A 25,466-nucleotide genomic window follows, 5' to 3' on the forward strand; every position below is an offset into this window, starting at 1 on the left:
GTTTTATCCGAGACATTTTCTTTATCCCTTTTTTATAGAATCGCCGATCAAAATGTATTGAATTGACATAAGCGTTCGTTTATATGAAGTTGACATTCGACTCGTCTAATGACAATGTCCATACCAGAGTAAACAGAACTAAGGAGTAGTCAGTAGGCCGACTCAGAAGAGATATCGTAATACGTTTGACCTAGTATGTCCTATCGGCCGGCGCGCCCAGAACTAATGCGTTACCCAGCATTGTGAAACATGTTGAACTCACACCCAACTCGCGTATACTCGCCCGTTTGTTTGAAGTCGAGGTACTCCTTAGAACTGTCTACTCTGTCCATACCATTCCATACTGTCTAAACCACAGACATAGATCAATATTATAGATACCGCATGTGTATGTACTTCGCGTGCCATATCGTATTCCCAAACGATCGAGCAATGCTCGTCTTTCGAAAGTCTGTTCTTTAGTCTGCTATCGGAATCGGACGTCAATCGGAGATTTCAAAATGCCTAAATGCCTAATTGTGGCGTATTGAGCTGTAGAAATTCGAATAGAAACGTTGGCCTAGATAATGGACACGTTTTATTCATCGGTACGTCACAGTAGGTAGGAAAAAAGTGGCACGCTCGTTTTCATACAAATGGAGGGACATGCGGTATCTATTCTGATCTATTTCTGTGGTCAAGCGATAAAGAAAAAGTCTTGGCTACAGGCTCTGATCTAATTCGAGTTTCAGTCACGTCTCACTAACATTCACTTCAGCGGCCTCTTCGTATCCTTTAGCCAGGTTGTCCAGGATAAACCTGATGGTGAGCTTGTATATGTTCTCGATGTTAGGCGTGTACCGGTCACCAAGGGTCGTCTTCGCCGCCTCCAGGAAGGGCTGCTCGATTTTCTGGAATATAATAAATAATAATACGTTTATTGATATCCCAAAACCTTACATCTTGTTTACAGGCAATGAATTTTGTACAAAAATTAGGATTTAAACCATAAAGTTAATATATTCCGCTAAGTATATCAACTTTATGATTTAAACTCGGATGACGCAGGTTGGTTAATCTCTGACTTCGAAACTATTATAATGTGATATCGGAGTCAGTGATTCTCAACAGTTGAGGCGGTTGTAAAAGAAAAGTACAAAATATAATATAATACAATACTTATTCATGTATGTATAATAATCTATCATGTTTTTGGGTTTAGTAAACAATATGAAGGTTTCATTTTTCAGGCGTAATATCATACACACAATGGGGTAAAAAGAACAAATGAAATAGCTGTGTAAGTGCCACGGATGCTTTTCATTACATTATCTCTCTTCAGACAGTAAGGTTTATTGTAATGAAACTTAACTTTATATCATTTTTTTGTTATTCGGAAACCGAACCCGCGACTTCTAAGGTTGAGATCCAATGATCAATCATTAGATAATAGTGATGAGGCGTGAATTTATAATTTTAAAAGTGAGTCATTGTAAAATTGTTTTCACATTGAAAACAATTTGAGAAAGCTCGTTTTTCAGATGAAGGTAAAAGTTGATTTATGTTCGTGTTACCGCCTTTCTCGTGTTCTAGGATATATCTGAAGATTGGTAGCGCTTAGAATAAATGTTAGTGTTGGTACTGAGTTGACCTACTTAGAACCTAGAGTTATTTGATTAATATAACTTTTGATGCTTTTAACATCCTATAGCTCTTCAAGTTGGGACAAGATGTTTTCCACCAAGATTGATGTACTTATACGAGTGTAATATAACAATAACACATTCGGGTTAAGAAAGAAGTAGATCATTTTTAAAATAGCAAATTAAAATTATTATTAAAATTCCAAAATACTAAGGTATTTTTGAAAAGTCATGATTTTGACACTTCCAATTTCCATACAAGATTTACTAACTTCATAATGAGAGTAGGCTATACAATTAGTCGATTACTTGCTGTATCTTTTGTCACGCGTAAAATTATCTGAACAATGGTATTAAGGTTGTCCCGGAAATGTGAGATTTTCATACTAATGGGGTACTTACCGGAAGCCCCATATCATGTTTAACACGAGCCCTCGTGTACTCTCATGACTGTCAGCACTATGCTTTTTTAAAATCTACCATTAGGGTGAAGCCAAACGAGCGTAATTTTGTGAGTCATTAGTCGCAGAATTTTTGCCGCGTAAATATCTTTTTATACAAATCATGACTCACAAAATTACGCTCCTGTGAATCAAATATGACTTTTGTATGAAACTGAATGCAGCAGAATTTCTGCCAGCCGAAATTCTGCGACTCACAACTCACAAATTACGCTTGTTTGGTTTCACCCTAAGATAAAATACATAGCAGTGTTGTAGGTTAATGTGTTGAATCGTCGGACGCAGCGTAACGTACCGTGACGCACTGAAGCACTGAGGTAACGCTTTAAGTTGAAATAGCTAATTTGAGAAGTTTTGGTGACAAAGTGTGTCTCATAATCATATATGTGTATCATATAATAAAAATCTTAAATATATTATGAATAGTATAAAAGTATTAAATATATTTCCGTTGTCTGGTACCCGTAACACAAGTCCTTCAGGTACTTACCACGGGGCCAGACTGACGTGGTGTGAAGCGTCCATAGATATTATTATTATTATTATTATTTTTGCTGTACATACAATGTTTCCGGTTCTAAGAAATACAAATAAAATACAATACCGAAGTGACTCTGAACATACTACATTCAGTCAGTTTTACTCAAACTTATTATACAATACAAAGAATATTTAGTAGTCCACTGTCCATCGCTACTATACTAGTCCACTTGAATCAGTCGTACCACAGTACCACACTAAGAAGCCTGAGCGCATCCAACCGCCAGCTGGAATACTGTTAATTACTTTTGTAGTAACTAGTAGAATAGAAAATTCTTTATTTGTACTTACAACTTAACCCTCTATTGCATGAATTATGATAGAATGAAGAAAAAAACTGTTATGCTGGTTAATATTGCTTCATAACGGGTAATTAAGAAAATTATTAAGAAAAACATTTTTTTAGTAACTTATTTTAGAAAATAATTTGAGAAGCCAATAATGGCTTCGTATGCATAACAAGTACAGAATTTAGCTTTGTAAAAATCTTTGAAGCAGTTTCTTTTCTCGTTTAGGCGTAAGAAAAGGTAACAATTTTCACATTTTATATGCGAGCGAAACATAATTATTAATTTTCATGAAGCAGGAGTATTTTTGTCGAGGGTTACTAATGTGATCCGACACGTTTAGAAAACTTCAATAGTGCGATGCCGAATTGTAGTGCTAGTTGGACATCCAGATATCGCCACAATAACCATGCTTTTATTGTATTTGAATTAGAGAAAGTTAGAAAACGGTAATTTATCCTCATTCGAGTCAGATCCTAACTTATCACTAATGAAATCATCACCAGGGATAGTTCTTCTGAACTTATTGGTACCATAAAAGCGTGCAAGTAAGATCGGTGAATGCATACGAAGCCAGAAGTGGCTCCCGTGGAAAATTCAGAAAATATAGCAGAAAAACCAAATCTATAGTAAAACAAATATTACAGAAAGTAAAAAGAACCTTTGAACATTATAATCAAATTTTTTAACACACGAATATCGTACTTTTTTTCAATATTCATAACATCGTCAAAGTCTCATAAAATTTTACTTTATATGTATCATGCGCCTGCGCCGCTAAAAAGTGAAATTACATTCGCAGATGAAATTTTTCCATCAGCAAAAAAATACGTTTCGATCCACAGAGAAGTAGTTGATATCGGAGTGAAAATATATAATCCATTCTCATTATAATAAAGGCAGAAAAAAATGTTTAATCTGAAGAGCCAGAAATGGCTTCATGTGCAGTAAAGGGTTAAAACTAAACTTAAAAACACAATATAGGAAATCTATGTACAAATAGGCAGTCTTACTGCTTACAGCAATTTCTGTCAGACAACCTAACTTTAATTCTTACCATGAAATTCTCCGCCTTAAACCCCGGCACCTGTCGATGTGTGGCGCCTATATGCCTGACATACGCGAAGAAGCCGTCCATGTCAGACAACCCTTTGATCCCCTCGTCCAGGGTATGCATGACCTTCGTGGCGTGTTCCGCCAGCTCCGCCGAGCTGACTATAGCCTCCTTGGTGCGGAGTTCGCGGAACTTCTCGAAGAGGTGATGAATGTCTTCGTTCTCTTCAAATAATCTGGGAACATTTGCGTCAGTTAATGTAAGGTGATGTGATGGGGTGAATTGTATGTTTATACTCTAGATTTAGGGTCAATTCAGTCCGCAACGCGACGCGTAGATGCATTTAGATACCGTCCATATTGTTTTACCTAGGGCTTAAGAACTTAGCCAACATCTACGATGACACATACGTTTTGTAAAAAGGGTCTTGATATTTAAATATTATTATTTTAATACGTGGGAGAGCCATGCTTCGGCACGAATGGGCTGGCTGGACCGGAGAAATACCACGTTCTCACAGAAAACCGGGGTGAAACAGCGCTTGCGCTGTGTTTCGCCGTGTGAGTGAGTTTACCGGAGGCCCAATCCTCTACCCTAATTCCTTCCCTACCCTCCCCTATTCCCTTCCCTTTCCATCCCTACCCTCCCCTATTACCCTATTCCCTCTTAAAGGCCGGCAACGCACCTGCAGCATTTCTGACGCTGCGAGTGTTCATGGGCGACGGAAGTTGCTTTCCATCAGGTGACCCGTTTGCTCGCTTGCCCCCTTATTTCATAAAAAAAATATATTTTATCTTAAGAGATAACCCGGCACGACTCTATAAGACCGCTAGGGGACAATTAGATTTGGAATAGAGGTTGGTGAAAACAGCAGACCTAATAGGTCACAAAGTGCAGTTCCTCTCAAATCAATTCAGAAAATGAATTGTCAAAACTGTCAAAGTAATGATTCATATCAAATTAGTATGAATTGAATACGAATTACTAGACATAACTACTATATTAACTTGCACGGAAAAGTGACCATTTTGCGATAAAAAAAAATTAATCATAATATTATCATGATCATAATAATATTATGATTCTCCAAAGTGGCCATTTTAGATCCGCTGACGTAAGGCTCTAAACTTTTAAGATATACGCTTATTTTTTTTAGATGTATACCCGAGGGAATTGATTCCTAGGCACTTGACAAACCTACGTCGTTGGGTAGGCTTATGTGAATTTAATGTTAGCTGTGATCGGTCGGATGGGTTTGACTCGACGCGACCAAATTACGGTCCGTTATCTGCCTAGGAATGAACCTCTCTGATAATACCCTATACATGAGCAGCATGTGTCTTAAATAACGTTGTTTGAATTTACCTCACCTTAGATAAAATCGTCGTGTATAAAACGTAAGATGTATTAGCATTTTAATTAATATTCAAGTCACGGAACCCAAAAAATCGTCTACAACTTAAAGCACTTCAACCTCTCAAGAAATTACTCAGTTCACAACATCAAGTAAAAAATCTTCGCGCTCAAATAAAAATAAAGTCAAAGGAAACGGTGACTTGAAAATGATATTTCTGGAATATCGTTGAGAAGAAAATTATATTTTATTTTCCGGTTAATGTTATTCTCTAAGGCAGTCTTTCCCAAAGTGGGCGACAACACCCCCTTGTCGCTGGAGGTCTAAAGGGAAAGTGTGGAACCCAGAAAAATGGAGGCATTGTGTAGAGGTTTTGGGGGTTGTTAATTTCTTCTGGATGCATTTTAAATTGAAACAAGGGGGGCGCTAAAACATAATTTGTTCCCAAAGTGGGCAATAGACAAAAGAAGTTTGGTAACCTCTGCTCTATGTGTAAGATCTTTTATGTTGCTGACTTTTCACTATTGACCTCATACATCTTTAGCCACTCAGTAAAAATTACGGAAGTTTGGCTGAGAGGTGTTAATGCATCCGCCGTATAGTCTTTGCACCTTCAGATTTCCACCTGTTTCGGTCGCTGCAGAATTCCTTAGGCAGTGTCAAGTTGACATCACAAGAGGACTGCCAAAACGACTTGTCGCAGTTTTTTCATCAGAAGCCCCAAAATGTTTATAGCATTGGGATCATGTCCCTACTAACAAGATGGCAAAAAGTTACCGAACAAAATGGCACCTATATGCTTTAGTCAATCCATACTTTCATACTAATATTATAAATGCGAAAGTGTGTCTGTCTGTCTGTCTGTCTGTTACCTCTTCACGCCCAAACCACTGAACCGATTTTTCTGAAATTTGGTATGGAGGTCTTTGAGTCCCGGGAAAGGACATAGGATACTTTTTATCCCGGAAAAATGTACGGTTCCCACGCGATAAACGAATGTTGGCGCAACGGAGTTGCGGGCGTCATCTAGTTGTGAATAAACTTTATAAAAAACCTTTCGAATTTTTATATAAAATGTGAAGAAACTTTTCCCCAACCTAATTATATGTAACGATGAGTAATAGCAATACATTATACAAAATTGAAATATCAGATTACTGCAACGCAGTTTGGTATTTTCCAATCCAAAATCAATTTTCCAATCATATTTCAATTTTCAATCTGTGACCAAGGCTCTCGACTTCTAAAGGCTCTATTTTGATTTTTGAATATAATATTTTTAACTAAACATCATATCAATTTGGTTAGTCCGTAGCTGGTCTGGTTTTATTAAATCCATGCTGGATTGGAAAGACATATTAAACTACATAACCGTAGCAAATAAGATGTACGTTAGGGTACAAAATACGTACTAGGGTATTCGATTGAATACTCTAATACGTATTCAATCGAATACCCAGAATATCTTCCGTGCAATATTTATATCAACTTGAACATCCAATATCCCCATATTGGATTATTCAGTGTCAACAAAACGATATCACCAGCCCTGGTGGAATCAATTTTTAATACTTTTAAAAGGGTGCATCCTGAAATACCCCGGAGGCATTTTACACACACACACACGCACACTCACTCATACACACACACACACGAAACACACTCTTATGTTTTACACAAATACTTTGGTACAATTGTACACGTGCATTCATGTTTATTGTCCCCTGCCTCTGGCGGCGCCCTGCCCCTGGCGCGGCGCCCTGGGCCCTGAGCACCGCCCTAAGTAATAACAGACAAAACAGCTCCTCGTATTAGTTAAATTGGTTTACTAACAGCCTGTGTATAGGGTTGCCAAAACTTAGAGCTCGTGTTATTATTTGATAAAAGTTTCTAAAAGACAATTAATACTATCCTACATCCCGTGGGTATCACCTTAAAAATTTCATCCAATTCGGTTCAGTTATTTGAGCATAAAGAGGTAAAATCTGTTGCCTCTTTTTAGGTAAGTAGAAATACACAAGTACAAAAAAATGTGTCCTTTGTATTCTTTTATTTTTACCCAACAGCGCCACAAGAAGGGTTGTGTTTTTAAAGTTGATTTATGCTTTCGAAATAGCCGCGTAGCGCACTACATTCTCAACAGTTTATAATTTGTACTCGATCTACATAATATGCTTGTCAAAGTTAGCAGAAACACGTCATCTAGAGATTAAGTTGTTTACCTAAGTAACTGACATGATAAATTGAATTACTAGCTCTACAGTAAAAAACTTCGAAATAAATAATATAGTAATGTTGCGACAGCCCTACAGTCAGGGTTGTACATCCGCTTATAATGATATTTATCACGAAACAAAGGTTTCGTCGTCAACACAAATTTCGCAGTCTTTGTGAGCTTTGTTATATTCTGATAGGGTGTGAACAGGCCTGGTTTACAATTGAAAACAAATGGAAGGTTGGGATCCAGAAATTTGATTTGAAATAAAAATGTGGATTCTATGTATACCTAGATAATATTGAAACACGCACTTTCGGTTAACGACTGACACTTTATTTTTTTTTGTTTTATTACAACAGATAAGTATAATTAGCTAGATATGAAGTAGGCAAGTTGAAAGGAAAAATTAGTTATTGCTCTTATGTTGTAAAAATGTTAGTTTGAAATGAAATGAAAAATATTTATTTCTAAGTAGGTTAACAAAGTTAACACTTTTAGAACGTCGTGTCTACATGAGGCCTACCACCGGTTCGGGAACTACCCTACTAGTTATTCACTTTATCATGAGTATACAAAGTCTTCAATTCATGCTTGTCACTAACATTGTGACACGAGAATTTTATAGATAAGATAAAAACGGTTTTCACCTGAATTTTCACTCTGTGGGCAATATTCAGTTAAACATAACGTACAAATCATTCTTATTCCACCTCCGTATTTTTCTCCCGTCCTTTGCAGAACTAATTCAAGTATGATTTTCATATGGAACGGTCACAGGGCTAAGGACTCACGATACAAATAAGGGCTTTCTTCCGTCCCTTTTACGACCCTTATGGCTTAAGGTACTATAATACTACGTTATGTTATATCATGCGTGTGGTTTTGATATGAGAGACGCTTTACTTGTTTTTTATCATTAAAATGGCGGCTGGTGTTCCTTACTTTATTATTTGTCAAGAGCATTTAAGCTTACAAATATGTTTTTATATTTTAACTAGATGGGTGCCTGACGCCCGCAACTCCGTTGCGCCAAAATTCGTTTAATTTCGTACATTTATCGCCAAAATTCGTACATTATCCGGGATAACAAGTATGCCATGTCTTTTCCCGGGAATTAAAGTATCTCCATACCAAACAACAAAGTTTGGGCGTGAAGACCTCTTCAACAGACAGACAGACAGCCCTGGCTGACATTAATAAACGGAGACTTAAGCCACAATAATATTGGTTTAAAAAAGCAGAATTGGGGTGGAGTTCTAAATAACAGTTAATTAAAAAGTTTAGGAATACAGGGCGTGAAGATCTTAGATGGCGCATGCCATCTAGGTGCCGCAAGATCCTTGGAGATGTCTAAAATTTTGGATATATTTTTTTTATATAAAATAAGGGGGCAAACGAGTAATCGGGTCACCTGATGGAAAGCAGCCACCGTTGCCCATGGGCACTCGTAACATCAGAAGAGCTGCAGGTGCTTTGCCGACCTTTTAAGAGGAAATACGCTCTATTCTTGAAGTTTTGCAGGTCGTATTGGATTCATTGGATCATAATGTAAATCTTCCTATCGCGATGGCTTTTATATGAAATTCCGTCTCCACAAATCCGTATTCTCTTGCGTGAAGCTGCTAAATCATTCCCCCGGGATAGCATTAGCCCGTCAAACGGAAAGATTTCCCAAACTCTCCGAGTATTAACGTTCACGCACGTACGACTGTGTTAATGCAGTAAGGCTTCGTATTTCGTAAGTGTTTACATTGGTAATTTGGTATAGTAGCCGATGCTAGCTGGACTGGATTGAGATATGAAACAAGCTAGTAACTAGACAGACTGAACTATACTATGTTAGAACTTAGAAGGTAAGTACCTAATAATAATAATAAGTTGGAGCTGGAACCGAGTGATGTTTTTTTTTAATGAAATAAATGGGCAGACGAGCAAACGGGTCACCAGATGGAAAGCAACTTCCGTCGCCCATGGACACTCGCAGCATCAGAAGAGCTGCAGGTGTGTTCCCGGCCTTTTAAGAGGGAATAGGGTAATAGGGGAGGGAAGGGAAGGGAATAGGGGAGGGTAGGGAAGGGAATAGGGTAGGGGATTGGGCCTCCCGTAAACTTACTCAGTGAGAACGTGGTATTTCTCCAGTCGAGCCAGCTCATTCGTGCCGAAGCATGGCTCTCCCACGTTTATTTATTGTACACGGTACTTATTGCACAAAGCAATCTTACTTACTAAAACTGACATATTATTAAAAAATATATATTCTTTAGTTCTATAGTACATTCTAATATAATTACATATTGTTACGGTACATGGTATACGGACACGTGGTGCGCAAGTACATACTCGAACCTTCTGGGAAGGTCCAGTGTTTGTTTACGTGTTTACCCTTTATTTGTTAGCGTGTTTGAATTTAGACCTTATGACTGAGTACATAAGGTCTAAATTAAATTCAACTTACTGCACTTATCGCAGGGACGGCAGTTTTATTGTGGTACATTCCCGGGCCTCCTAGAAATTTCCCACGGTTGTTTACTTGTTTGCGTAAATCGGGAAATTTCTGGAATTCGTCTCGCCATATAAAAAGAGCCGCGGGCGCGCCCGGCTAGTCAGTTTGTTTCGAGCTTTCATCAAGGCGATTTCGGAGTGAACACAAGTGATCAATAGTGAGTGAACCAGTGAAACCTGCGACTTGGCTACGACCTAGGACAGTGATAGTGCTTAGTGATTGGACCTAGTGCTAAGTGTTGTGACCTAGTGTTTAGTGCAGTGTTAATAAAGTCTTCAAGAGAGTCACCAGGTCTTTCTCTCCAAATCCTCGAACCCTAGCACGTAACAACTGGTGTCAGAAGTGCGATTTGGAGATGCCATTGACTCCGAGAGAGGACTTCAAGGGGAGTGTCAGGACAAGGGCGCAGCGAGCTGCTGCCATTGACTCCGAGAGAGGAGTTGCGGAGGCCACACCCACTGGGGACCAAGCTCCGCCCACTTTGGACATGGCCACGCCCACTGGCTCCGCCCACCAGGCCACGCCCACTCAGGCCACGCCCACTGGCCCCGCCCACCAGGCCCCACCCGTAGCTCCTACAGCCCCCCAAGTGGCCCTTCATTTAGAAAGTTTAATTGAATTAATGGAGCTGCAAAGGGCTGAAATCAGAGCGATTCGAGAGGCACAAGACCGCAAGTTCGGCGCTTTGCAGGAGTCACAAGACCGCAAGCTCGGCGCTTTACAGGAGTCTCAAGAGCAACAAAAGGACCTCCAAGAGAAAGCGCTTTTGGCCATAAAGGATGTCAGTGACACGGTGACTAAGCTTCGTAAAGATGTCGACGTAATGGACGAACGCGTTACCGGGTTAGGAGTGGATGTGGAAAATGTGAAAACCGGCCTCACTGAACTACAGAAGAAAGTAGTGCGCCTGGAAACCACAGGAATCGCGGCGTCTAGTGGAGCTTCCGTAGTGGTACAAGGACCAAGAGTTAAAGTGCCACCATACGACGGTACTACTTCCTGGAACGCTTATCGTCAGCAATTCCAGACGGTTGCTTATGCCAACGGGTGGACTGACGAACAATGCCTGACCGCTCTCACTGTCGCGCTCAGAGGGCAAGCCTTGTCAGTCCTGGAAGCACATACAGGAAATGGGTTCAAAGACCTGATGGAAGCCCTTGAATCCAGATACGGGGAGCGACACCTGGAGCACGTGTTCCGTGCTCAACTTCGTGACAGAGTCCAACGCTCAGGAGAAGGATTACAACAATGGGCGTTGGAAATTGAAAAACTCGTCAAGAAGGCACACCCAGGAGCTGACGCCAAGATGGTCGACACGAATATTGTGCAAGCATTTGTCGACGGAATCAGGGATCTGGAGGTCAGAGCGGCGGTGAGGCTTCGTCACCACACCTCGCTTAAGGAAGCATTGGCGCATGCTTTGGAAGTCGAGGCTGTTCGCCGTGACATACGACAGACCCATAAGATCCACGAGGTCTCTGAGGAAGTCAAGGAGGTCAAGGCTCCCATGAAGAAAAGTTTTGGAGCCATGTGCTACAAGTGCGGCGAGAGGGGCCATCTTCAGCTCAACTGCCCGCAGAAGGAGACCCAGATGGCAAGAATGAAAAGGCTCGAGGAACAAATGGAGGAGCTGAAGAAGCAAGGGGCTTCGTCCCCTGTCCGGGAGCAGGGAAACGAATAAAAGCCAGGACTAAGGGGCGAGTGCTGGCTGACACGGAGGAAGCCCCAATAACGGTTGTCTCCCAAGCAAGTAGCGGGAATAGTCTGGTGATTCAGGGGACTATTAACGGGATGGACTGCAAAATGACTCTAGACACAGGAGCCTCTAGAACAATAGTGAACCCAAATTTGATAAAAGCCGCAAGGAGGCACAAGAGGAGAATTAACTGTCAGCTTCTTACCGCCTCCGGTCAGCCAATACCCGTCCTGGGAGAAATGTCAGTTACGATGAATGTGGGGGAGTCCTCATACCCTCATGACGTTATCGTGGCTGAGATTATGGATGATTGCATCTTGGGTTTGGATTTCATGAAGAAGCACAACTGCAGAATTAATGTCGCTGACGGAGTTTTCAAGTGTGGTGAAGAAGAAATTTTCATCCTTGGAGGCGCCTGCGGGAAAGTTGAATGTGTAAAGAAAGTCATAATACCTGGACGTGCGGAAGCTCGGGTGCTGGTGAAACTACCGCCAGCTGGAAAGAAGAAGTTGAATAGATGCGTGTTGATCGAAGACACACCTACCAAGACATCAGCGCAAAAACTGATGACGGCGAGAACCCTTGTTAGTGGAAGCAGTAACGCTGTGGTCAGAGTTCTGAATCTTGCTGATCGCGAGATCTGCTTGAACAAAGGTGACGTCATTGGAAAGTGCGAGGAAGTTGTTTGGATGAGAAAGTGTAGTTCGATCACAGGCTCAGACTCAGCAAACACCAGCAACTATGGAATAGTGACTGAGCTACTCGATGACTGCAAGAGTAATCTGACTTATTCGCAGGGCATGAAAGCTAAGAAGTTTTTACAACGCCACGCGAATATCTTCTCCAGTCAGGAAGGCGACCTTGGAAGAACGTCGATGGTTCAGCACAGGATAGATACCGGAAGCGAGAACCCAATTCGTCAACGAGCAAGACGGATACCCATTGCAAAGGAAAAAGAAGTTGAAGGCCTTTTGGAGGACATGAGAAGGAATAAGATAATTGAACCGTCTGCAAGTCCGTGGTGCTCACCAGTTGTATTAGTGAAGAAGAAAGATGGCAGCACAAGATTTTGTGTGGACTACAGACGTCTCAATGATGTCACTAAGAAGGACAGCTATCCATTACCTCGAATCGACGACACTCTGGATACCTTGAGTGGCATGAAATGGTTCTCGACCCTGGACCTAAAATCTGGATACTGGCAGGTGGAAATACATCCAAAAGACAAAGAGAAGACAGCGTTCTCCACCGGTAAAGGTCTATGGCAGTTTAACGTCATGCCCTTTGGATTGTGCAACGCACCTGCCACATTTGAGCGACTCATGGAGTGTGTACTGGCAGGCTTAGTTGGAGAGGCTTGCTTAGTCTACTTGGATGACGTCATCATTGTTGGCCGCGACTTCGAGGACCATTTGCGAAACTTAGAACGAGTTTTCGCCAAAATAGAGGGGGCCAAGTTAAAGTTGAATCCGAAAAAGTGTCGTTTATTCAGGAGTAAGGTGAACTATCTCGGCCATGTTATCTCCAGTGATGGAATTCAGACGGACCCGGAGAAACTAGAAGCAGTCCAAAATTGGCCAACCCCTAAGAACAAAACCGAAGTGCGGGCATTTCTCGGCCTATGCTCCTACTACAGGCGTTTTGTTAAGGGATTCTCAGAGATAGCCAAGCCATTACATCGGCTGACAGAAGATAAACGACAGTTTATTTGGGACGAGACTTCCGAAGATTCTTTTCAGAAGCTAAAGAAACATCTGTGTGAAACACCAATCCTGGGGTATCCACAACCTGAAGGTCAGTTTATAGTCGACACGGACGCAAGCAACACGGCCATTGGAGGGGTGTTATCTCAAAAACAGGGTGAAAGAGAAGTTGTAATTGCATATTTCAGCAAATCTTTATCTAAGCCAGAGAGAAACTACTGTGTGACAAGAAGAGAACTCTTGGCTGTCGTAAAGACGCTACAACATTTCAGCAAGTATCTCATCGGCAGACAGTTTCTACTGCGAACTGATCACGCAGCCTTGAAGTGGCTACTACAATTCAAGAACCCAGAAGGCCAAGTAGCTCGATGGATAGAACAACTCCAGGAGTATGACTTTAAGACGGAACACCGCAGCGGAAAGTCGCATGGGAATGCCGACGCACTCTCACGAAGGCCGTGTTCAGAAGACTGCAAACATTGTGTTAAGCAGGAATCTAATGAAGTAACATTAAAGTTAACGAAAACAAGTCCTTTGGGTCCATGGGAGAATGATGGTATGAGAGAGGCTCAAGAAAGAGATGACGACCTTCGACACATCATCACATGGAAGAAACGGGATGACGTAAAGCCAATCTGGAGTGAGGTTGCACCCACTGGCGCTGTCACTAAGGCGTACTGGGCGCAATGGGACAGTCTGATTCTTCAAAACGGAATACTTTACCGGAAATGGGAAAAGACCAACGGCAGAGAGTTCCATCTTCAGATAGTTGTCCCAAGAACGAGAGTACCGGATGTTCTCCGTGAAATGCATGATGGCGTATCAGGAGGTCATCTAGGAGTAAAGAGGACGTTAACGAAAGTGCGAGAACGATTCTACTGGTTGCATTGTCGAGATGATGTACAGGATTGGTGCCGCAAATGCACTACTTGCGCTGCAGTGAAGGGACCACTGACAAGGAGCCGTGGGAGCCTGCGCTTGTATAACGTTGGCGCACCGTGGGAACGAATCGCAGTTGACGTAGCTGGGCCATTTCCTGTAACGGAATCAGGAAACAAGTATTTCATGGTTGTCATGGATTACTTCACCAAATGGCCCGAAGTGTTCGCCATACCAAACCAGGAAGCTACAACAGTTGCTTCTAAGCTAGTCGAAGAAGTAATATCTCGCTTTGGTGTGCCTCTAGAAATCCATTCCGATCAGGGCAGGAATTTCGAATCGCAGGTCTTCCAGGAAGTGTGCAGAATTTTGGGAATGCATAAAACGAGGACCACCGCGTACCATCCACAGTCTGATGGAATGGTTGAGAGATTTAACCAGACCCTTGAGAGGCATTTGGTGAAATTGGTAGATGACAAACAAAAGGACTGGGACAAGTATATACCACTCTTCCTTCTGTCGTACCGTACCGCCGAGCATGAGAGCATAAAAGCTACCCCGGCGTATGTCAATTACGGTAGAGAACTACGAGTACCAGTAGACCTTTTGACAGGAGGATCACCGGAAGAACCAAAGACCGTACCAGATTATGTCTGCGATTTAAGGGAAAAGATGCGTTATATACACGCCATGGTTCGGGAAAATGGGTTACAGTCAAGTGAGAACATGAAGACCAGATACGACCGGAAATCGAATACAAGCGGCTTCGAAGAAGGGTCACTGGTGTGGCTGCATAACCCAACTCGCCGAAAAGGCAAATCTCCAAAGTTGCAGACCAAGTGGGACGGCCCATACAAAGTGGTTACCCGATTGAATGACGTGACTTACAGGATTCAAAAGCAACCAAGAGGGACATTCAAAGTGGTACACATAGACCGTCTGGCGCGTTACCATGGCAGTAACAATGATGCTCGGGACGAGCATCTCTAAGAGGGGAGTAGTGTTACGGTACATGGTATACGGACACGTGGTGCGCAAGTACATACTCGAACCTTCTGGGAAGGTCCAGTGTTTGTTTACGTGTTTACCCTTTATTTGTTAGCGTGTTTGAATTTAGACCTTATGACTGAGTACATAAGGTCTAAATTAAATTCAACTTACTGCACTTATCGCAGGGACGGCAGTTTTATTGTGGTACATTCCCGGGCCTCCTAGAAATTTCCCACGGTTGTTTACTTGTTTGCGTAAATCGGGAAATTTCTGGAATTCGTCTCGCCATATAAAAAGAGCCGCGGGCGCGCCCGGCTAGTCAGTTTGTTTCGAGCTTTCATCAAGGCGATTTCGGAGTGAACACAAGTGATCAATAGTGAGTGAACCAGTGAAACCTGCGACTTGGCTACGACCTAGGACAGTGATAGTGCTTAGTGATTGGACCTAGTGCTAAGTGTTGTGACCTAGTGTTTAGTGCAGTGTTAATAAAGTCTTCAAGAGAGTCACCAGGTCTTTCTCTCCAAATCCTCGAACCCTAGCACGTAACAATATTATATTGTAAAAAGATTACCAATGTTAGTTTTATAACTAGATATTCAGCATTACCTACAATACGCACCTAGGGCAGGAAAATAAGAAATGTCTCAAATCACAATATGTCAACAAACATGTGATCTGAGGCTTTCTTATTTACTGCCTATGGTGCGTAATGCGTATACTATTTTTCTCATCGACGGGGGCGGAAAACCGCAACATCGGAGCGGGAAGAAAGTTCACGCTTTCCGCCCGGAGGTGAGAAAAAAACTATTAGATTAAAACGTGGGAGAGCCATGCTTCGGCACGAATGGGCCGGCTCGACCGGAGAAATGCCACGTTCTCACAGAAAACCGGCGTGAAACAGCGCTTGCGCTCGCCGAGTGAGTAAGTTGACCGGATGCCCAATCCCCTTCCCTAGTAGGGAAGGGAATCCCTACCCTCCCCTATTCCCTTCCCTTCCCTACCCTACCCTATTCCCTCTTAAAAAGCCGGCAACGCACCTACAGCTCCTCTGATGCTGCGAGTGTCCATGGGCGACGAAAGTTGATTTCCATCGGGTGACCCGTTTGCTTGTATGCCCCCTTGTTTCATAAAAAATATCAATATATATAGTACCAAGTTTAGGTACTTACTTACTTAATATATTTTGTACCACTGAAATTGGTTCATAGCTTAGCTACGTCATTTGGATGGGCTCAATCCACTTCTCTGATATTACATAATATTTTGATTTTTAATAACACTTAAGAGTTGTTCATACTTGAGTTATACACGTTATAGATACACTCTGTAGCAATATTGACTTTAATAAGGTAATAACTGAAGTTTTGTCTGTCTGTGACGTGGAGTATCGTACAGAGTACAAGGTTAACAGGAATTAATTACAGCTCAGTAATTGAAATAGTTTAATGGGGCGGAACAGGCTCGCAGAATGTTAATCTGACTTGCGAATTGTGAATTATTGTGATCAAAAATATACTTTGATAAAAGTAATAAATGGGGAGAGTTCGTTAAAAAAACAAAACTTCGTTAAAAGAAGTTTTGCGTTATCTATATATATAAAACTCAAAGGTGACTGACTGACATGGTGATCTATCAACGCACAGCCCAAACCACTGGACCGATCGGGTTGAAATTTGGCATGCAGGTGATGATATGACGTAGGCATCCGCTAAGGATTTTGATCAATTCTACCTTTAAAGGGTTAAAATAGGGGATGAAAGTTTGTGTATAATAATACTTCTTGACCCGAGCGAAGCCGCGGGCAAAAGCTCGTAACAAATTTTAAGGTTAAGGTCTTAGTAGTTTTTTTTCTAAAATTAAAAAAAATTTAGAGCCTGTTTCACCACTTCCTGATAAGAGCTGGATAGGGTATCTACCACTTAACTTGACAGATAGAGTATGGAGAATCTGTGAAAAAAGTTGTGGATAGCCTATCCGGCACTTTATCAGGAAGTGGTGAAACAGGCCCTTCAAATTATTATATACTAGCTGTTGCCCGTGACTTCGTCCGCGTGGACTTCAGTTTATAGCGCACGATGTCAACAAAATTGGTGTCAATAGCTTTTATTGAAAAAACCCTGGTACCCCTAAAATCAAAACAGCTGTGCAGTGTGTACATAATATTTCATTTTTTAAAATTAAACTTTATATTTTTTGCCAAATTTTAAAGCTTATTTAGCCTCCCAATTACACAAATTTACATTCGGATTTATAATATTAGTATAGATTTAACAAATAAAAGCTTATCCTATACTCCTCATTAAGTTGTTGCAAAATGCAAAGATTATGAAAGCTTATGCGTCGACACCAGCAGTCTTAGCTTGGCCGCAGTAGAAATGCGAAAGAATAGAAACTCTAACAGTTTTTGCGAAAAAACTGACAGGTTTCCTTTGGTAATCCATGGCTTTGTCTACTTTACCGTAGGAATAAACCTTTCTATGCAATGATGGAAAGAAGAGGAATTATGTCTTCTGTGCTAACATGCCGTTAACGCTTATTATTTTACGGTAGCTATAAAAATTGATTTATTGAAGCTAGATCAGTAGTTTGGGGCCTATCTTAGAATATAAATTATACATAGACCTCCTTGCTGAATATACTTAAATAATTATAAGCTAGTAGCTACATAATTTTTTTGGAACGAAGTTCCTTTTCCCGCGTTCGGCGTAAATCTCAAGCCTAGACAGAACGACATTTGACTTGATTTGAAATCGACACTTTTTTATTAGTACCTGCATGTTAGGGGCAGATGGCTCTGATAGTAAGTATTCCTGTGCGTCAACTAGATTGCGTTTTTTTTTTAAATATTTTTTTTAAGTGTGTATGTATACAGGTTTTTTGAACATAAATGAATAACTTCGCTCGCATTCGGGTGTCCCTTGACACCTCTCAAGATTTTTTTATTATTAGAGAGAAAATAGATCAGAATAAAATCATGCCCCTTTTAGCTGAACCGTAGCAACCTGATAAGGTTTACAAGGCACAGTTAGCAGTCCAATCTAATTTCAAATGATTTTAATTTCGCCCTTCAAAAGGGCCCTTCCCAGATAAATTTCCGGAATTATTAATATTCCTCGGAGTTTGGAGACCCTAAAGTGAAGGTGAAAGGGACTTTAGTTTGGTGGAATAGTATTACCATTTTTATCCGCGGTTAAGTAGTAAATTGTTGATTTTGATTCGGGTACGATACCGTGGTGGAAAATTTTTGTATCCCAGTTTGGTTAGGACAATAGAGGCTGATCACTTAATTGTATGACAATAAAGATGATCAATGCGTCAGATGGGCATGCAAAGTCAATCCAGTGATCTCTCGCCACTCGCCAGTCGTGTCGGTACATTTAAGAAGCAAAAGACTGCTCTTGTGTACTGCGTTCACACTTGGCACAATTTAATCACTCCTGCGTAGCTTTCCTGGTTTCTATGAAACAGGCCACCATTGCTGAAAATAGTATGTGACGCATTATTATTATTATTTGTGTTGGAAAAGTACTAAAATTGCGTAACAACGCTACCAATTAGATACGTTAATATGATTTTAATTTACTATCAAAAGATGTCAATAATAAATGCACATTCTTGTATAATAATATGCATTTAAACTTATTGTGACAAGAGATCTTTTAAAATTCTTTTCTTAAATAACTGCGATATATCTAAGGCAATTTGCATAATTTCGACAAATCAAAAATTCTTCTATAATAATTATTTTATCTGCTGTGTAAATATTTTTAGTATTTAGTTATAACCTTTAGGCGTCAAAAAAACATTTTGTTTCCAACGAGACTATATTATTTTAAGGCCTTTTAGAGCCCATCTACAAAACGGTCACAACCTAAAATATGACAGGCCCATCGCTCTCGGCAGAATATAACGATCGTCATCTGTCATTACTTGAGACTGAGAGCGGTTTGTTGCTCTCGAAATCTGGACGCCATTTTGTAGACTAGCTATGTCCACACTATGCGCTTTCCTCTTCAATTTTCGTCATCTTCTTTCATTCAACTTTCGTTTTGGCGCATTCAATAATTGATTGCGTCATCGTTGACGCAATCAATTATTGAACAAAAAATTAACGCAACGCCAACATTGTATTTTTTTATACGGTCAGAGGGCATGCGTTGCGGGCATGCCTCACGAGTCACGACTCACGTTTGCTGTTGACTGCACTATAACGCATGCCCCTGACGAACAGAAAAAGACATAGCTATTAATTTACAGAATTTCAGTTGGAATACGGGGCTTAGGAAGAATTGACGTTACATGCATGTAAGGTCCGCATCATTTTTATGCTATTGCATAGCTTTTATGAGCGTAGCGACCGAATCAAGAAAATTCGTAACGAAAAAAACCTAACAACCCCCCCCCCCCACTCTGACCGTGCGGCGTTGCCAGACTTCGCACGGTATTTGTGTGCGTGTGACTAGACGAATGCAAATTATAATTGCATAAGTTTAGAAATAATGCTATGTAATCGCTTTCCCGCGGCAGTCCCTGAATGCCACACGTGTTTTTAAATTTTTAACTAAAGTTGTCGTATCAATTGACACAATAAGGGCCAGGCCACAACACTGTATTATCGCATCGCATTTCTGTGCGATGTTGTTTTTGCTATACGACGCCGCAACGCAGTGTTGTGGCCTGGCCCTACACTAAAATATTTATATTTCAATGGGTAAAATAATATTACGCTAGTCACAGCACTGTGCGTACCATAATAATAATCTCATCCATTGTAAACTTAGTATTTTTAAATCTCTATAATTGAAATGTCGTAGATAACTGAAATTACAAAAATTGAAGGATGGAACCTACGAATAATAAAAACTAAGGAATGGTAACTCCCATACTATTACTGTTTTAAATTTGGTTCCTTTTGATCTGTCATGTAACGTCAGCCTAGTACCGCTCAAGGTCACCTAAATATCGCAAATGTATTTACAGTCGGGGCAATTTAATAGGCCACATTTGACATCTGTCAGAATAATCTCCATAGTGAGGTAAGCTGCTTAAAAACATCGACCAAAACGAATAAATCGATACGGACTTGAAATAAAATATTTGAATTTTATATGTTATTTATAAAACCAAAAACGAATTCCTGTCCTATTCTTACTTTTTCTTTTGTAAATTCAAGGAGCAAAATAAGACAAGTACATAATTTACTAGAAAAATTGCATTTATTCACTTGAAATATCAAAACTGTTAAATTTTGTATTATCATTATTCATTTCACATGAATATGTGTTACTTTTCACAACGTGGTTATGAATTTATGGGGATATATCGTTACAACTAATCAATGCATCTGATTCTACTTATTCGCTTTCGATTTTTAGAGTAACATCCCTAGAGTTTAAAAAGAAAAAAGGTCAGCTGACGTAACATTGTACCGACGTTCAGTTCTTTAAATCATAATTTGTTTTTTATGTTAAAAATTGTTTATCAGTGAAAATAAATATTAAAAGAACTCGTATTGATTATGTTTATAATAAATATGTAATCGTTATTAGAAAAAGTGAATAAATTGTGCAGTAATAACAATGAAAAAATATTTATTTTTTTATGGCGTCGTTACAAGGCTACCAGGCTCAATTTTGTTAAACTGTCAAATGTGGCCTATTAAATTGCCCCGACTATAAATGTGTACCCAAGGTACACTTTTTTGACAAGTACTGTGGAGCATGTTTTTTGACGGAGTTACTTTTCCTTAGTTTTTATTATTCGTAGGGTGGAACTAACGTCCATAATAAAATTATAAGTGAATGCTCTAATAAAGAACTATAAAAGCAGAAATTCCAAATTGTTCTGTAAAATAATTTCAAATTATTATGTCCTTTCCCAGGACTCGAGGTACATCCATGCATGCATGGATGCGTAGAGGTAACAAGCAGACACAATTTCGCATTCTTAATATCATGGAAGTATGGATTGTGCCTGTGTGAATTTTCAAGTTGTTGTCATTTCAAAAATCATATCTTGTAAATTGTAACCAACATTTGGAATATTACTTAAGGGTTTTAAGGTATAAGGGGTACTTAATTAAATTTGCTCAGTTGAAATATTATTTCAAGTTATTAAAGGCCCTTAAATTCTCTGTTTACTGGCGAGCCCTTTGACAAACAAATCCTTAGAATTAATTCGCCCTTATTTGGCTCATTTTATTCATAGTCAAAAGTTGTATCCATATTCATAATGGCTGGCTTACGTTATTCCAGTCTAGTGATTCAATCCGCTTTTTAGGGTTCCGTAGTCAACAACCCTTATAGTTTCGGTCTGTCCGTCCGTCTGTAGATATTGTTAGTAACTGAAAAAACACGTTACAAATGTACATTAATTGACCATATAAAAATTATCAAAAACTAGCATTACTACGGAACCCTATATTGCATTATTGCGCGTGGCCCGACACGCACTTGGCCGGTTTTTGTTAAATTACGTTTCAGTGCATTCCAGCACCCGTTTTCATTATTCCAATAGTAATTTAGCGCTGGATTGGATGGACTGGATGGGAATAATGGAAACCGTCCATAAAATAGGTGTAAAATTGTTGTTAGCTTTCGTTTTTCGCGCATAAACTACGTTTCCATAGATCAAGACTATAATATCTCTATCTCTATGCCACAGTAGCCAATATACATCCTTTTGCATTTACAGTGAAAGTGTGTCTGTCGGTCTGTCTGTCATACTTTAACCGCTAAACCTATTGAATTGAAAGTTATGGAGACACATAGCATTGTTTTGAATCTTTATACGCTATTCTTACTTTTGTACTCTCTTTGCGGGAACCGTAAAATTTTCCAGGATGAAAAGTATACTATGATCTTTCCCGGGAATTTCATACCAAATTTCAACAAAATCGGTTCAGCGGGTTGTGTGTAAAGAGGTAACTCTACATCTGTGGTTCTTAACCTTTTAGTCATGAGGGACCATTTTACCAAATATTAGTCTTGCCGGGGACCACCCAGTTGGTTGACCTAAATTAAGGGTTGTTTGATAGAGAAAACAAGGACAACTTTGTAATAATTTGCAATCATTTATTTTTTATTTAGCAAAAATCTAACACATAGTTACAGATTTTAATATAATGTGATTTTTGTGACTGCATACTCTTTACTAACTTTTGATTTCTTATGTATAATAAGGATGGCTTCGCGATCTCTTGGAAAGCCTCCAAGGACCACCAGTGGTCCGCGGACCACCGGTTAAGAACCACTGCTCTACATAGTATAGACAAACACATTCGCATATTTATAATATTAGTATGGATAGATAGAACTCTACAAAATCACACTCTTTTCTCAAAGTAAGCTAAACTACGTTGTAATAAGCGATTTCTTCCGCGCGTTGGCTCTTACACTACATAAAGCGAATACCAGCCCTTCTGAAGATGTTTTGATTAGAAGAACCCTTTGTAGGGCCCTAGACCTTTTTACTCGGTTCTTATTGAGTAATATCATTCACTAGTGTAGGAAAAAGGGAAGTTTGGATGTGACGTTGGTGAGAAGGGTTAGACTTAGTTTACCTAGGTTCTAGTCTAGATATTGCCTAGAAAGACTAGAGCACCATATTATATTCATAAAATGCCAATAAAATGCTTTTTATTGGCATTCGGTCAGGTTATGTCAAGTCAATGTGTCGCGATCTGTTGGGTGGGCTCGACATAACTCTACCAAATTACGTAGGTCGCTCATCTGCTTATTATTATACATTCTTACATATTATATTACAAATGAAACTGATTTATTTTAAAATCACAATAGATTGTATCATTATTCGTTAATTTTCAGCTGGTTAGCTGACCATTTCTGTCACGCAAGTGGAATTTCCTAGTGATTTTCGCAATATTTTTCAAATAGGTTAGTATTTTTACGCTTGCCTAAATTACCAAGAATCGTACATTTTACCACAATACACGAATAGTTTATATTTCCTTCTCCGTTGTCTACTCTACTGATTTGCTGTGTTGTGCTAACTGCCAAGTCTCATCGAAATTGGTGAAGCAGTTTAGGCGTAAAGGGTTAGTGGACAGACAGACACATTTCTAATATTATTATTTGTATGGATTATCAGTCAAAATCATTTCGTAATGTCAGCACTTTCATACACATAAATTCTGCGAGAGGATCGCAATAAAAGAAAAACTATTACTTACTTCACGAATAAGATGATTCCAGTCTTCTCCATCTGTCTGAAGATACCCTTCCATGATGCCAGCATGCAGTACTGCTGCTTAGCGGTCAAGGGTGATCGGGGGTCCGACGGCGGTGGGGGTCTATTGAAGGGGTCATGGGCGAACTCCGAACTGGCTAGCTGTGATAACTTGCAACCCATAATTGTCTTTGGTAGATTTTTCTATTCAGCAAGTTGGCTTTAAATTTAGACAGTCTTTGGCAAAAACTGGTGGCACTTTTAAACTTTATTTTGACACTTTAATTTCTTTTTTAAATTCAAATTTCGAATATCTTCGGCTATTTGACACTTGACAATTTGTTTTTTTCACTGCGTTTAGTATCACTAATTTGACGTGCGCTTGATAACTAGTTTCTAAGTGATCTATTATCTTAATTACTTAGAACTCGTACGATTTCACTTATAAAATCAAGTTTTTCGACTTGTGCAGCGACGAACTATATTGGAACTGATGACTGAGTGACTTATAGTGTTGTGCGTATCAATTATCGATAAAACGTTAAGAGCGAATTGTGACCTGTAAAGTTATTTGTAGGCTCGGCGACAACTTTTTAATGTTTATTGTACGATTTGACACCTCTTATTTCAGTATCAATAGAGAAAATAGAGTAAATTGTTATTTATAGAGTCCTGTTTGCAAGTGTTAATTTTAGTAGCTACAAAAATAAACATAATTATGACTTGTTGTGTCAATTCTGTCAGTAAATGTCATAAATTTCATATTATATTTTTCTCTATCTATATTTATGATCCTTAAGAGTTTTTATCGTACTCAGAAAATAATGATCCAAACAAAAAGTCAAAATTTGTATGAAATTTTGTATGAAAAATACTGCTTCGAGGCATGAACCATAGTTTTAACTCTCTGTAAATTTTATCGATAAATTAATAAACACAGCACATCCCTATACACCTAAAATCATTTTATGACGTGCGCATCAATTGTATGATAATGCAGTCCATATCTGTTCGCGTTATGGCGCGGCGCGTCACTAGTTTCGATTTCTATCCACAAAATAGACCTTAGCATGTTGTAATAAGGACGTGCATAACTTATATAGGTCTGCAAACTATTGGCAATGGAGGCCTTTGAATTACGTAAAAATATCACCATCATCATCATTATCACTAATAGGTATAATTTTGCATTGACACAGCACAAATTAAAAGGCTACATTAAAATGGTGTTACTACTTTAGCCCGATGCTACTGTTCCATAGAGTTTCGTTCCTTGTTCGATTCAGTCTGTTACCTATCAGAGTACAAAATGGTATTCTCATGAAGGTATTTCAAACTCCAAATCTCAGTTGTTACACGATTGATTGAGGAAGCTAGAAGGAGCTAGAGGAAGATATTAGGTATATTATAAGAACTTTTTTATTCTCTGTTCAGGAATAGAAATTTTGAAATCTTAACTTTACAATTTACAGTATGGCAAATCTAAAGGTGCCTCTTCACAATGGTCCATGCTGGCCCACTACAAGCCATCGCTATTGTGTAGATGGGGTATGGTGTATGATGGCGGACGATGGTCAGTGGATTGCCAGGCAGTAATGAGCGATGCGCCATTGTTTTTAACACCAAGTGATCGTGGTCTATAGTTCACGATGGCCTGCAGTGGCCCATCGTGGGCTGTTGAGTACTGGGGGACTGTACTGTTCTATACTATTTAGGATTGATTGTAAACCATCATATTTTTGACGTTTATGTACCCGTAATGACATTTAATGCCTTCTTATCGCGAGTACACTATAGTATTTTAATTTTTAACTATACCTACTAATAAAATATAGAGTAATTATATGTTGAGTAATCTCTACATACAAGTTTCCGGAATTCCGTCCACTTTGCCCACTTCGCTGGAACTTTGACATTCCCAGGGCAGCTCCGTCAAAAGTCTGTGTAATTTTACTCTTTGATCCAGTTTGGT

The 25,466-nt window shown here is 39.6% G+C and overlaps 1 protein-coding gene across 1 annotated transcript; it reads right to left on the reverse strand.

The window, feature by feature from the left end:
- Positions 1–696: 696 nt before the first annotated feature.
- Positions 697–23,692, reverse strand: LOC121734701 (neuroglobin-like). Its single transcript, XM_042125301.1, has 3 exons — positions 23,499–23,692; positions 3,968–4,199; positions 697–890 (listed from the first exon to the last, which is right to left on the reverse strand). The coding sequence occupies exons 1-3, from the start codon at positions 23,675–23,677 to the stop codon at positions 732–734; spliced, it is 570 nt and encodes a 189-aa protein (XP_041981235.1). The 5' UTR covers positions 23,678–23,692; the 3' UTR covers positions 697–731.
- Positions 23,693–25,466: the final 1,774 nt, after the last annotated feature.

This window comes from Aricia agestis, chromosome 16, assembly GCF_905147365.1.
Source record: "Aricia agestis chromosome 16, ilAriAges1.1, whole genome shotgun sequence".
Lineage (NCBI taxonomy): Eukaryota > Metazoa > Arthropoda > Insecta > Lepidoptera > Lycaenidae > Aricia > Aricia agestis.

What these genes read in the sequence shown, in the direction of transcription:
- LOC121734701 (XM_042125301.1), bottom strand. Translation starts at nt 23,677, where the DNA reads ATGGGTTGCAAGTTATCACAGCTAGCCAGTTCGGAGTTCGCCCATGAC. An exon ending in GGAATCATCTTATTCGTGAA is followed by an intron (nt 4,200 to 23,498) that starts GTAAGTAATAGT and finishes AAATGTTCCCAG; the next exon opens with ATTATTTGAAGAGAACGAAG. An exon ending in TTAAGGCGGAGAATTTCATG is followed by an intron (nt 891 to 3,967) that starts GTAAGAATTAAA and finishes ATTATATTCCAG; the next exon opens with AAAATCGAGCAGCCCTTCCT.